Source organism: Phytophthora infestans, genomic scaffold (assembly GCF_000142945.1).
Source record: "Phytophthora infestans T30-4 supercont1.39 genomic scaffold, whole genome shotgun sequence".
Classification (NCBI taxonomy): Eukaryota; Oomycota; class Peronosporomycetes; order Peronosporales; family Peronosporaceae; genus Phytophthora; species Phytophthora infestans.
Window position 1 is genome coordinate 767,799 of NW_003303720.1, and position 13,765 is coordinate 781,563.

The window sequence follows — 13,765 nt, forward strand, 5'->3', positions numbered from 1 at the left end:
ACGCGGACAGTGAGTGGGAAGGAGATTGGGAGCTTGGAGAACTCTCTGATGAGGAGTTAGCCGATTGCGTTGGAACTGAACTACCGGACACGTTCTGCAAGTCGGTGGCGATGAATGCGGCGCGTTTGGCGGAGATGAAACATTCTGGCTGGGAGTATGGTAAGTTATGCTGAACGCTATCCAACATACGCAACTATTATTCCGTCGTTGTCTAACATAAAGTTAACATTATCTAACTCACTTTGATGTGCTATTTGTAGACCAGTCCATATTTGGAGACAATCCTACGTATGAAGACCTTTACGACGGGCCTTATGGACCATCTGAGAGCGTCCTTGGAGTGGCTGAAGACCCACTGGCGCTGTTCTTCTACTACCTACCGCCAAAATTGTGGAGACAGATTGCCGTCGAGAGCAATCGCTACCACACGCAGTCGATACCGGGTCGTGCGCAGGCGATTCAAGCGAAGCAGCGTCGTGGTGGTGGAGAAGTAGAGAACCTCGCAGATATTCGTCGGCGACTAGCACGTGTGAAGCCGATAGAACCGTGGGAGGTTTTGCGCGTCATCGCGCTTCTCATTGCAAGGATGCTGTCTCCAGTGCGAAAGGGGATTGCTGCTCACTGGGAGTTGACACCGGCTGGTGCGTTGCCAACGCCACACTTCGGCAAGTACATGTCCCGCATCCGGTTCTTCCACATAATGGGATACTTGCACTTCTCCAACAACAAGTCGCCTCAAGCTAGCACGGATCGTGTATGGAAGATTCGGCCGGTTATCGAGGTTTTACAGCGTACATTTGCGCGCGGCTACAAGATTCCTCCTGTCATTAGCTTTGACGAAGCTACGCTGCCTTCAAGATCCCGCTACAATCCTACCAGACAGTTCAACAAGGACAAACCGCACAAGTGGGGGACCAAGGTGTTCGTGGCAGCGTGTGCAGATACAGCTTATTGCATGAGGTGCGTTCAAGGTGGCAAGCTAATGCTTGCCACCTTTTTTTTGGTCTAAGTGCTTATGTTGGACGGGCAAACATCCACATTGTGGAGAATTTCCTAATCCAACATATTTATTACTTTTACTAATATCGTGTGCGTTTGTGCGACTGTTCAGATTCGAGGTGTACTGTGGTGCTAAGAGTAATCTCCGGACTCCGATTCCTGCTGATAATAATTGCGGCGAGGCTGCCGTACTAAGGAAAGTGAACGCGCTGTGCCCGCCATCACCGACCTCCCCGTGGCGTTTGGTAATCACAGACCGGTTTTACACGTCGGTGAAGCTGGCGTTGGAGCTGTTGCAGCGACGGATGAACATTACGGGTACGATCCAGACGCGTATGGCAGGGTACGCGAAGGATGTGAAGACTGACAAGTCTTACAGGACCGTGAATGGTGTGAGAGAGCTAGTACCACCACAGGGGACAATCAAGCTGGCTGAAAATAAGCTTTTTCCGCAGATAACCGCAGCAATGTGGATGGACCGCAATCCCGTCCACATGCTGAGCAGTGGTGGCAGCAGAGAAACAGTCAGTGTCAGTAAGTAAGCCTGTGTGTTTATATATATATGTATCATTGCTCACTATTGTGCTTTTTTATTGTAGTGCGGCGTATCAAAGGCCAGATGAAAGAGCTACCGGCACCGGATCTGGTTCGTGACTATCACCGATACATGGGAGGTGTTGATGTGCACGACCAGCTCCGGATGCAACGCTACAGCGTGCAGCTTTCGTACAAATCACGAAAGTACTACAAGACCTTGTTTCTCGGATTGCTGGACATGGCGTTGGTGAACGCCTTTATTGTGTATCGACACAACCAGCGTGCCAATGGGCACAGATCCCCGAAGCATTCCGCATTCTTCGAGACACTCATGGAACAACTACTTGCTGTTGATGAAAACTCTTTCGCTGAGATTGAGGTAAGTTGCTATGATGGGTTTGGCAACATAAATTCCTTTACTAATATGTGTTATGTTGGTTATGTTTCCTATTCTAGAAATCCACCTCCGCTGAGGAGCGTACAGCCGCTTCACCTGCACGAGGAGCGTCGCCAAGACGGGAGGAGCAGCGACGTGGCTCAGACCGCATTGATGATGGCCACGAACTGGCGGAGAACCCAGACAAGGCCGACACTGAAACCGGAAAGAAGCGTCGCCACAGAACCTGCAAAGTGTGTGCTATCTACAAGGTGGTGCCGCGGAAGTATACGAAGTATTACTGTCCAGAATGCTCTGCAGGGCCAAAGAGGTACGTACATGCTGTTCATGCTTGATACTAACACGGTGATAGCGCTGACTGTAGGTTGTGCCGCAGGAAGTATCTCTGCAACGTTGTTAGGGAGGAAAGGGAGCGCACGTGCTTTCAGATATGGCACCTCGACTGGAAGAACGGGAATGACATCCCGAGCCGCTTGCTACGCGACCACAAGATACGCGACCGAGCGCCAGCGGAGCGTCCAGGCAAGAAGCGACACCGCCGACGTGATGCGAGCGGCAGTGAGGCGTGCGCGAGTGAAGTAGCAGCGGGTGGGTCCGACGCTGACGCATCCGGCGATGCCGATGACCAGGCCCCGAACAAAGACGCTGCTGCAGAGGGGGAGCAATCGTAGTGTGCGCCGTTTGCGTGTGCAATCAAATGAATAGTGGTTACATTGATTTGCTTCTATTGGCTATTTCTTCTTTACTTGACGTGTGCAATGTTACACAGACAATGATCTCAATAAACAGGCCATTTACAATGTTGCATCAGTCATCTTATGCAGCAGTACTACTGAGAAAATCCAACATGAAACAGGAATATGTTGGATGTGCTCGTTTTTATCCATTAGCAACCCTGCACTATCCATTTGCATACACCGACGGACAGAATGCAACTGCCACTTTCCCACTGGTACAAAAGCGGTCAGATGACCACAGCACTTTTTTTACAGTAACGAATTACCAAGAGTTTTTGGCAAAGTTAGGGAGGCAGTTGTATTTAGCACTAAAAGTTGCTTTTAAGTGCTTTGTTAAAGGCACTCGTGACGGTGGCTGTCTCAATGGATTCCCAAGCTGTTATGGCACGCTTTATCGTAGCTAGGCGTTTTTCCTTAGCAGTCTTTGCTGTAGCATTCTCGAACAACCACAGAGCCTTGAGCTTTGCTTTCAAAGGCCCCATGATACCAACATCTAAGGGCTGGCAAACCGAGGTTGCATTCTTAGGTAGTGGCTGGAGCACAGACATAAGCTCGTCTGACACGATTGCCTTGGACTCCCCCGAGACATGGCACTCTAAGTTATCTACGAGTAGTAGAGAAGAGCGTGTAACGTGCTGCTGCAGTAGTGAGCGTAGGTAAAACTTCCATACGCGGGCATCCATCCACGCTTTAGTCTGAACAGTATACATATGTCCTAAAAACCAATACCGTAACCCCCGTCAGATAGTAAATAACAAACATAAATAATAAGATAGAATAAATATGTACCGTCGGGGTATGTAGGCAGCTCTTCTCTCTCGATAATGCCGTTTTGCTCTCCACGCAAAATGAAGAGCAGTGGAAGCTTCACGCCATCCGCGCGGATAGTGCATACAGCCGTCAATCGAGCGGAATGCTTCTGTTGAGCTGTAATAGCTGAAGACTGACCTCTCTCGGATAGTATCTTGCCCGGCGGTGCGTCGAAGTAAATCCCAGTTTCGTCACAGTTAAAAACTTCGCTTGCAGCATAGCTATTGTACTTAGACTTAAAAAGTTTAGCGAAACTGTCCTGTACTTCTACCAAGTCTTCCAGTTTTTCCTATAAATAAAATATCAAAATGATCAAATTAGATCAGTTCCATACAATTTATAAGTCAAAGCACTACCTTTAAACCGTGCGGTGTGCGCTGCACGAAGCCATGCCGATAGGCAAAACGTCGTAGCAACCTTTGTAGAGACTGATACGCAGTATATTCGCCCTTCTTGCCCTTCAAGTAGTCCTCCAGCCACTCTGATTGCTCCTCTCGAATGTACGCGGCCATTAGAGATGCAGTAAGCGGCAGGGATTCGCGTCGTGTCTCCTTCATAAAGGTGACGAGCATAGCGCTAAACGGTATTATCTCGCGGCGACCTGGTGCCCGCGACAGGGTTTTCTCGCTGCCTTTAAACGCAAAGATATCTTCTTCGCTCTTCCTCCATGACGTTAAAGTCCATCGAGGGATTTTTTGAGACGTGGCAGCCTCGCGCTGACTTAAACCCTGTGTTGCTATAAGAGCATGTCGTTTCTTCTTCATTGTATAATGCATCCGACGCTGTTTAGGCTCCGCGTATACCTCGTCAAGTAGGTCTGCAATCGCCACGATTTCTGGTGGTGACGGAGGCTCAGGTGGGGGCTCCGACCGGCGTTCGGACTCGAACTCCGAGGTGGTTTCAGCTACACGTACCGCCTCCATTTTACCAAGTGACTGGTGCAGAATAACCACTGCAGTTCAGCTGTACAATGTGGCGTTTTAACTGTTTTGATTGGCTTATTTGGTAGATTTGCAAGTGGCAGCTATGACCTGCGCCCGTTTTACGTTGAATTTTAATGGCAGTTGCATTCTGTCCGTCGGTGTAGCTGGACGAAATTCGGGGCCATACAAATTCCTATATTAAATTATGTCAACATAAGACCCCTGACTTTTCGGCCGGGAACTAAGGGGTTAATCAAATGAAAGTGACATAGATGAACACGAGCTTCGGGCAACTTCTTACGAATTTGTCCACCTTGTCGACAATAACCAGACGAATTTATTGACTTTTAGAAAAAATCTAAAACAAAATATCTCGATTAGGCATTTAGAGATTGTTAAGCACGACGATGATCGGGTTGCGCGGCGCTCGCTCTTCCTCCTTCTGCCACAATGTTCTCCTACGTCCGTCCCATACGAACACCCTCAGAAGTCGTGGTATCGAGTTGCGCATCGCGGCGCGCCAGCAGCAGCACAGGACGGTTGATCTTAGCCGTGTGAGTCGTCATGATCGCATACTCACTGGGAGTTTGGGGCTTGTATCGGGTGGAATCATCGTCACTTCAGTGGTAAACAAACAGGAAGAAGACACTGACTTCAAAGAAGCTATAAGAAATTTATACGGCGATGCCAACGACCTGTTTTACAGTAGCAACGGTCGACAATTTGGCGAATCGGTAAGAAAACAAATCGTGGATACGAGGATATTTACCACTAACGATTGTCGAATGTTGCAGTGGTATGAGGACACGAACAAGAAAGCTGTTGCAGCTTTGATTGCAGCTAATACCTTGGTATTTGGACTGTGGCGCGCGTCATTCCGGAACGCGAGATTGCACCAGTTCATGTGGCGACACTTTGCCAGTTCGTACGACGCTGTGGTGTACGGCAAGCGGTTCCATACTTTGTTGACTTCGGCGTTCAGTCACATCACATTCCCACATTTTGGCATCAACATGTTCATGTTGTGGGAGTTCGGACCCCATATCCTGGCTCCGAGTAACAACAACTCTGGTGCGTGGTACAATCGAGCGGTGTCAAATTCGAGATTCGCTGGTTATGTGAGGGAAAGCTACAGCAGCTTTAGTCGCCGACCGGAGTTGCTGTCGATTGAGAAGTTTATGGCACTGTACTTCACGTCTGCCATGACGTCATCTGCATTGAGTGCTTTAGTGTCGAAACTCCGAGGAAACGGAGCGGGTAAGTGATCAATTTTGTGGGAAATGGGTAGAATGACTCTAATTTCATTGATAATCTGTGTAGTGTTCTCTATTGGCGCGAGTGGAGCTGTCTCTGCTGTCTTCACTGTGTCGTGTCTGCTCTTCCCTGATCAGCGGGTACGTTATTTCCTTATGGCTAGGAGAATTTAAAGGTGTTGTAACGTGGTTTTATACCGAAACTCTAGCTGCTACTTTACGGGATCTTCGACATGACATCGGCGCAGATGCTTCAACTCTACACTGCACTCAATATCCTTGGCGCAGCCTACCAGCGCAACCTGCGCGTTGACTGCGTAGGCCACTTAGGTGGCCAAACTGCTGGTTTCGCCTTTCACCAGGCTCCATCGAGCAGCTAGACTCGCAACAAACAGGCTTAGAATGAAACCTTACAAGCCTCGCAACTTGGTGTTATTACTGTAGCTGCTTGTCAGCAAATTCACTAAAAAACCAGTTCTAGCCGGCGTAAAACCAAAAGTATCGACGCTGAAATGGGCTAAAAACGGAGTTTTACTCCGCCTGCTCGAGGTAATCCTTCACCTCAGCGGGTGTCAGCACGTGGAACTTCTTGTCCTCCTTGATGATGCCCACTTCAATGTTGGTCTCGTCCATCTCGCCTTCGAACCCTTCACGCAGCGTCAGTAGCGCCGTGTGGATCGCATCTTCAATCTCCAAATCGTCGTTGTAACGCTGTTCAGAAATCCAAAAACAATCAGCAACAAACGACCAACACTCTTCGTTTCCATCTACCATCACTCACCCGTTCCAAAAACGTCTTGGCACTGACCGAATCCTTGCCAATAGCTGTTGCCTTCCAGCCGAAATACGCTCCCGACGGGTCAATCTGATACAGCTGAGGGCCGTCGTCGTCGTAGCCCGCGTAAAGGATGGACACGCCAAAGGGGCGAACGCCACCGGACTGCGTGAACTCCTGCATGACAGCCGCGATTTCTTGCACCAAAATGCTGGCGGGTGCGTGCTCCTTGTACTTCTGGAAGTAAGTTTGCGCCTTCTTACGAGCCTTGCGGATCAGGACGCGGTAATCAGGGCCTAGACCGCTGTACACAATACCAGCGGGCTCAGACAACACTGCGATCTTCTTGTGCGAATCCTCATCTACCAGAATCGTCGGTAACTTCTTCTCCGTGGCGATCACGACGCCGTTTTTGCCTGCAGAATTGGCAGAATTGCATTTGTTAGGCTTGTTTTAGCTCTAGTCGGTGCTTTGCAGCTTAAAAAAAGCGTACATCGAATGCCCAGCGACGTCTTGCCACCAGTGTTGACAGCATTAAGCGCGTATTCGATCTGTAGCAGCTTGCCCGACGGATTGAAGGTCGTCAGACTGAATGAGTACGCAGAGTCCGCCATGGTCAATTGCGCAGTGGTCACTGTGCGAAACAATGCGAAAAAGATGTGAGTCAGTAGGGAAAACGAACACCTGTATGATGCACTAGTCACGATGGCCGCTGGTGATCCAGAGGACGAGATATGAGCACACCAAGTGCCGGCTTAAAGCGCGATCTTACCTTGGTAGAAATTCTTCTCCACTGACTGAAAGGGGGAGCTCGATCCTCGGATCGCATGTACCCGAAATGTGGTACATGTTTTGTTAGAAACTTGACCATTTCCATCCAATGAGAAGTTTGTAGCTCCTGGCAATACACTTCACTTTTAGCATCGTCAGCATGTTTGGTGCGCTGGTGCGTGTGCGGAACTATGTCTTCTTCGAGCGGAATCCGCTCGTGCAGGTAACCAACGTCCTATTTCGCATTGCTATAAGCTACTGTAGCTTTACAATTTTGTTGCTTATTAGATTATCTACTTTGTCGCCATGAGCTCGTGCTATTACCTGTACATGCGAGAAGCTCATCCACTGCTGCCCAACGAATACGTCGGGTGGTACCACAAGTACGAGTTGCTTGTTGCAGGGGTAGTGGTGAACAATCTATCTAAAAGGTTTGTCCTGCTGCAGGTGGCTGGCAACGCTCCTGTTCGTGGTGACGATCGTACTGTACCTGATCATGTGCTTGAGTGACCCGGGCGTGATCCGACGCGACAACATCCACGAATTCGAGCAGTATGTGAACCACCCCGTGCTGTACCCGGAGGGGAAATACTGTCGTACTTGCAAGACATTGAAGTGAGTGTAGCTTTGGAGAGTGTGGAGGTGGAGGTCTCAGTGTGTTGTGGCATTCCTTCTGACAGGCTTCCGCGGTCCAAGCATTGCCGGCTGTGCAACCACTGCGTCGGAAGATTCGACCATCAGTACGTGCTGGGACCTACTTGAATATTTGAAACATTTTCAAACAAATGCGTGTTGGTATTGTGTCGTGCAGTTGCAGTGAGTGTCGATTAATTCTGCTTGTTACAGTATAATTTTAAGAGCCATCAATTAACCTATCTACTGCGTAATGTGAAGTCTGGTTCAACGGCTGCGTTGGAGAGAAAAACTACAAGTTTTTCCTGGCTTATTTACTGGTCAGTTTACCATGATTTTGTTGCAGGAACACACACTTGACTCACTGCCATTGTGTGATCCTAGGTCCAGCTCGCAGTTTGCCTTGAAGGCTTTTTTGTCTCCACCAGCGTATTCTTCACGCAGGTACGTTTACTATCGAGAACAGGAATAATCTCAGTACTAACGTCACTTTTGCGAGTTGCAACGCAGACGGATGATCTCTTTCATGCTCGTGGTGTGACCATGGAGCAGGTCGGCAGGACGGAGACTGCTAAAATCATGCAGTCGTTCATTGCGGTACGTGTTTGCTCTCGATGCAACAGCCATAGAGCAGTAGTACTAACTTCCTATGTGTCTGCAGAACAACCAAGCACTGGGTTTCGTGACCGCCATGTGTCTCCTGATCGCCGTCATCCTCTGGGTTTTCATCTTGATGCAGCTAAAACGCATCCGTCAGAACGAAACAGCAAATGAATCGTTCAAGCGTGAAGATTTGCGCGAAGAAGCAGAACTCGACGGTGAGACGTCAGGACGTCGGATGTTCCGCTTCCTCTTCAAGCGCCTAAACTTCCGAAAGAGACCGAAATTAGCAGTGCCACGTGGCGGGCAGAAAAAAGCGTTAGATGCAACTTGGGGCGGACTTTTCTCTCCCGACTCCATCATGAACACAGAAGAGAGTTTCTCAGTGGATGACGTCAACTTCAACCCATACAAACTGGGTTCGTTCAGGGAAAACCTACTGGATGCGTTGCATCTCCGTGGCAACAAAAAGAAAACGAATTGAGGCAAAAACGCAACAGAAAATGATGCGAATAAATTTTGTGCAACTTGCAGCAACTTTACGTCATGAGGTCATACGTACGATCTAAAGAGACGCTGCCGAGTTGCTGTTCCTGGTGGACTCGCCCAGTCCGGACAGCGCCTTGTTCATGCTGATCGTGGCCTGCACGGAATGCACCGCCGCTTTGAACTTCTTACGTGCATGGAAGCGTCTCAGCTCGGTCAGCGCACTGGTCAGTGGCACAGTGGCCACATCCGTTCCAGTGATCCACTTGTGTTCCAGTAATTCTCCAGCCGAGGCTCGATCTTTGGGGTTCACCACCAACATCTTGGAGATAAACTCTTTGGCATCTGTGGATACATTGTCCCAATAGGGCGAGTCGAAGTAGTATTTGCCCTTACGGATCTTCTTGAACAGAACGGGCTGCGAGTCGTCGTGGAAAGGAGGATAGCCACACAGCAGAATGTATGTTATGATGCCGATACTCCAGATATCAACGGGTTTCCCGTACGACGCGCCTTCCAAGATCTCTGGAGCCACATATCCGGGTGTGCCACACGTGGTCACAAGGCCAGAATTGTCTTTGGTCACAGTTTTCGCGAAGCCAAAGTCGGCGAGTTTGATACTGGCGTCGTCATCTGCTGACATAAGCAGTAGGTTCTCCGGTTTGAGGTCTCGGTGCACGACGTTTTGGTCGTGGCAATACTTGATGGCGTCGATGAGAATCTTGACGAGGTCGCGCGCCTCTTTTTCCGTGTAAAACGTTTTCTCCACGATGCGGTCGAAGAGTTCGCCGCCTCCGACGAACTCCGTAACGAGGTAGTAGTAGTCGGGCTCGACGAAAAACTCCTCAAGAGTCATAATGTGCGGATGCTTCATCTGTTGCAGGATGGAAACCTCGAACTGAATGGCTTCGTCGTCCTCGGTTGAGAGTTCCGAGCGTTTGATGCACTTGATGGCGAATTTGTGCTTGCTTTTCTTGTGAACACTCTCACGCACGACCGAGTAGGACCCGGAGCCGATGACTTTGCCCAAGGTGTACGAGTCTGTCACTTTGCCTTTGCCTCTGGGTGAGGCAGCGACAGACGTTTCTTCTACGACGGTGGTGGCTGTGTCGGTGGGCACATCGCCCTTGGGCGTGGCCAGCGAGTCGTCGCGCCCGAAGCACTTGTAGAAGCACGAGAGGCAGCGCATGACCAAGGTGCAACGGGTAGTGGTGCTGGGCTCCCAATGCAATGCGGAATAAATCAGATGAACTCGGACCCATTTTTATTTGATCTGGCAGTCTTTTTTGCTACCACGATGAGAAAAAGAAATTGGCAATTACAGTCATGCACCTCCAATTCGGCACCGGTATCAGTCGATACCCTGCCAGATTTTATGATTACGTGAATCGGATGCGCAATTACCTTTGCCCATCACCACCCTAGCAATTAACCTCAACGGTTTTCCCCTCCTCGGCGAGGGATGACACGCCGCAAACACACACTTTGTTTTTTACCGCCAAATACAATGGGACATCGCCCTTCCTCCTACATGTCACACAAAAGCAGTCTTTGTGCGAGAAGCACAAGTCAGATCCTGCATGCTCTCACTCCGAGCTTGCTCGTTGGGCAACGGAGCGCTATAAGACCCCCCAACTTGGGGGCCCCAAGCAGTAAAGCGCACTACCGTCCAGAGTATTCTTAAGCTGTCCGCGGAAGTTGCCGCCTTGCCGGACGCCTATAGCGACCGGAAGCGCTCTTGCGCGCCCGCGATTCGCGCGTCTGACGTCAAGATTATGCAGAAGATTGGCGTATATTTGGTATTTAATTAACGAATAAAACATCAGTGCACTGGATTTGCGTTTGTTTTTTGCTTTATGTTGTGCACTTATGCCCTGGCACTGTTGATATGGTCCGCCCTGCCGAATTAGAGGTGCACGACTGTACAGTAAAGGTGCTGATTGCGAAAAACGAAACTTATTTTGTAAGGTTTCTAATTGTTTTAAGGTGGAAAAGCAGGGATTTAGTGTGTATCCATCTTCCCGCCAGATTTGAAAATCCATTCGTAGCCATTTTAAAAACGGAAATGCTACAGTCCATGCGTCAAATCCGCTTATTTTCCATGTAATACTCCATGTAATGTCCATGATGTAAAATATTTTCATTCGGTAATTTATAAAAACAACCCAGTCGTTGAGTGCAATCTCTCATCCGTGTATTGTCCACGATGTGATCTATCTAGTTAATACCGGTACAATACTGTATACCGGTAGTTTTACTAATCACACCAGCCTTTCATTTGCTTTTCAAACCCAAACTCGCCCCCCTTCGAGCATTGCCGCCGCCGCCGCTCCGTTACCTGCACGCCACAGCCTACGTCACGAGATCAACCGCTGCTGCAATCGCCGGCCATGTCGCTCAGTCTACCCGCTTCCGCGACGTCTGAGGTGCGTTATCTTGCTGTTTGTGGTCTCTGTGAACGTGTTTCTAACCGTGCGTTATCTATTTGTAAATACAGGGTGGATCGTCCGACTCCTCTTCAGATATCGACACCACGGCTTCCGCAGCCTCCGGCGCGGCTGCAAACTCGGACGACGCCTCGCCTGACACGGACGATTTCAAGCGTCCATGTATTGTCCAGGTCGTAGACTCTCCCTCCCTTGTGGAGGGCCCCGCAGACGTGACGTATCCGAGCTGGTCGGCGTGGAATGAGTATTTGAAGGCTTACTCGGTAAAGTCCCGCCAGGTCATCCGCATCCAGTCAACGCTTAGTTGCGTATTGAGAAACAAGCGGCTGGGTCAAACAGCGGCAGCAAAGCAGGGAATGGATGTTCCGTACGTACCAGAGACGTGGGGTGCTTACCAACGCACATACATCTGCACACATGGCTGGCCAGCAAAAGACAGGAGCAGCGGATTGCGAACCAAGCACTTCGTCCGAGGATGCGGTTGTCCATTTCGATTTGTGGTGCAGCTCGTGCAAGTTGACGGCTTATGCTGCCTTCGCGTGAAGAACGGTGTGTACCAGCACAACCATGCGGTGGGGACAGCGCAGTTCAAGACGTACCCGGAGAAACCCTAGGTTTGACCGCCCGGACCACGAGGGATGTTGTGGACAGCACGGTGATGTACGGTAGAAAGCGCGCACGCATCTATGAGTATCTTCTGGGGAGAGGCGAGAACCTCGTCAAGAAGGATGTGGACAACATTGTGCAACGTGTTAAAGCAGAGATAAGAGGAGGGTTGAATGACGACGAAGCTTGCGCCGCAACTCTCGCGGAATTCGTAGCTATTGACGGTAACGTAGTCACGGTGGACGAAACTGATGCGGGACACTCTGGTGTGATCAGTAGGACTTCCAGACATATGCGCGACATGGTTACTAGGTTTCCAGAGCTTTGCTTGTGGACTGTACCCACAAATGAATCGGGTAAGTCTCCCATGTATGTGCAATTATTTGTCCATGTATTGTCCATGCTTATTTTAATGTCATGCCCATGTATTGTGCGATTCTTGTCCATGTAAATGTGCATTAGATACAACTACCAGCTTTGTACTTTCATGATGATAGACGACAATGGGCGTGGGCAGCCTGTACAACAGTCTTTGCTCGAGCGAAACGCCGATTGGCAGATGTCCCGAGCGCTGGATCATCTATTTCGGATTGACGATAAGATTGGCGACAAGGTTCAAGTTATAATGGTCGACAAAGATCTGAATGAGATCCGCGTGTTGCGTCGGTACTTCCCTAAGTCGCGCGTGTTGATTTGCGTCTTTCACGTCATCAAATATCTCCGCACAGCGTCCAGGAAGCCAGAATATGGTAAACTTTCGTCGGACGATCACGACGCCATCGACGCATTAGTCCACAACATGGTATATGCCTTAAGTTCAGAGATCTACGAGACCAATTGGACCTCCATGAAGGCACTTTGCACTAGGACTGGATATATGGCATTTTACAACTACATGGATGAAAACTGGAACACTTGTACGGAGATGTGGGTCATGTACCAACGCTCACGGTTGGCACATTTGCGCGTCCACACGAACAACCATTTAGAGAATTGGTTTGGGCATTTTAAGGACGGGGTAAACTCCAACATGACCATGACGGACACCGTGAAGGCCCTTGTGGGTGCTGATGCCAGGACTTCCAGTGAATACGTGTTCGACAAGACTAGGATCGGGTTACGTGTCAACCGCAACTACGACGAGGAGATGTGCCAAGTTTTGCGCTTTACGACGCATTTCGTAGCAACACACGTGGAGAAGGAGTACGTAATGGCATGTTCGAAGGTCGACAAGTTCACTTTCGACTTAAAGTCAAATCCAGGCTTCGTGGAGGTGACGGGTAAACACAAGACGCATGCTGTGGATTTGAAAACGTGGAGCTGCACTTGCTCGTTTGCTTCTGCAATGCGTCTGCCTTGTCAACACTTCGGAAGTGGAGTAGCGCCCCAGGAAGCGTAATACCGCTGAGTTGCATCGATGAAAGGTGGGTTAACTCACAATTTATCCACGTATAAGCCGTGAGTTGTCCATGTAATATCCAATATTGATGTTGTACTAAGGGTCTGACATGTCATTCATTTAGATGGTTACATCCTGCTGAACAACCGATGACTCCGCGGCCTTTTGTGCTTAATGAGTTTAAACCAGGGGAGGCGAAACACAAGGTGCTTGACGCTAATGTTAAGTACAAGGAGGCAGTCAGCGCGTTCCAGGCTATATGCAGTGAGCTAGCCGATATCTCTGATGACGACGAGTACCGTGAGCATTTAGACTTCGTCGTGCAACAATGGAGGAACATTAGGCAGCGCAAACGTGTAAAGGTTGAAAAAACGAAGGTTCCAGTCACGAGG

At 49.5% G+C, this 13,765-nt stretch overlaps 5 protein-coding genes across 5 annotated transcripts; 3 read left to right on the plus strand and 2 right to left on the minus strand.

The window, feature by feature from the left end:
- Nucleotides 1–4,810: 4,810 nt before the first annotated feature.
- PITG_15889 (serine protease family S54, putative) lies at nt 4,811–6,036 on the plus strand (the record flags this gene model as incomplete). The annotated part of the gene is made up of 4 exons (XM_002898078.1): nt 4,811–5,137; nt 5,198–5,660; nt 5,724–5,797; nt 5,866–6,036. The coding sequence occupies 4 exons, from the start codon at nt 4,811–4,813 to the stop codon at nt 6,034–6,036; spliced, it is 1,035 nt and encodes a 344-aa protein (XP_002898124.1).
- A 151-nt stretch (nt 6,037–6,187) lies between these two features.
- PITG_15890 (threonine protease family T01A, putative) lies at nt 6,188–7,045 on the minus strand (the record flags this gene model as incomplete). Its single annotated transcript, XM_002898079.1, has 3 exons — nt 6,188–6,367; nt 6,438–6,847; nt 6,925–7,045. 3 exons carry the CDS (start codon nt 7,043–7,045, stop codon nt 6,188–6,190), a joined length of 711 nt encoding a protein of 236 aa, XP_002898125.1.
- Nucleotides 7,046–7,362: 317 nt separating this feature from the next.
- Nucleotides 7,363–8,919, plus strand: PITG_15891 (palmitoyltransferase, putative; the record flags this gene model as incomplete). The annotated part of the gene is made up of 9 exons (XM_002898080.1): nt 7,363–7,425; nt 7,491–7,585; nt 7,650–7,817; nt 7,883–7,942; nt 8,014–8,018; nt 8,097–8,155; nt 8,220–8,283; nt 8,335–8,438; nt 8,497–8,919. The coding sequence occupies 9 exons, from the start codon at nt 7,363–7,365 to the stop codon at nt 8,917–8,919; spliced, it is 1,041 nt and encodes a 346-aa protein (XP_002898126.1).
- Nucleotides 8,920–8,929: 10 nt separating this feature from the next.
- Nucleotides 8,930–10,178, minus strand: PITG_15892 (calcium/calmodulin dependent protein kinase, putative; the record flags this gene model as incomplete). The annotated part of the gene is made up of 1 exon (XM_002898081.1): nt 8,930–10,178. One exon carries the CDS (start codon nt 10,108–10,110, stop codon nt 9,001–9,003), a length of 1,110 nt encoding a protein of 369 aa, XP_002898127.1.
- A 1,133-nt stretch (nt 10,179–11,311) lies between these two features.
- On the plus strand, nt 11,312–11,982 carry PITG_15893 (uncharacterized protein; the record flags this gene model as incomplete). Its single annotated transcript, XM_002898082.1, has 2 exons — nt 11,312–11,347; nt 11,419–11,982. 2 exons carry the CDS (start codon nt 11,312–11,314, stop codon nt 11,980–11,982), a joined length of 600 nt encoding a protein of 199 aa, XP_002898128.1.
- Nucleotides 11,983–13,765: the final 1,783 nt, after the last annotated feature.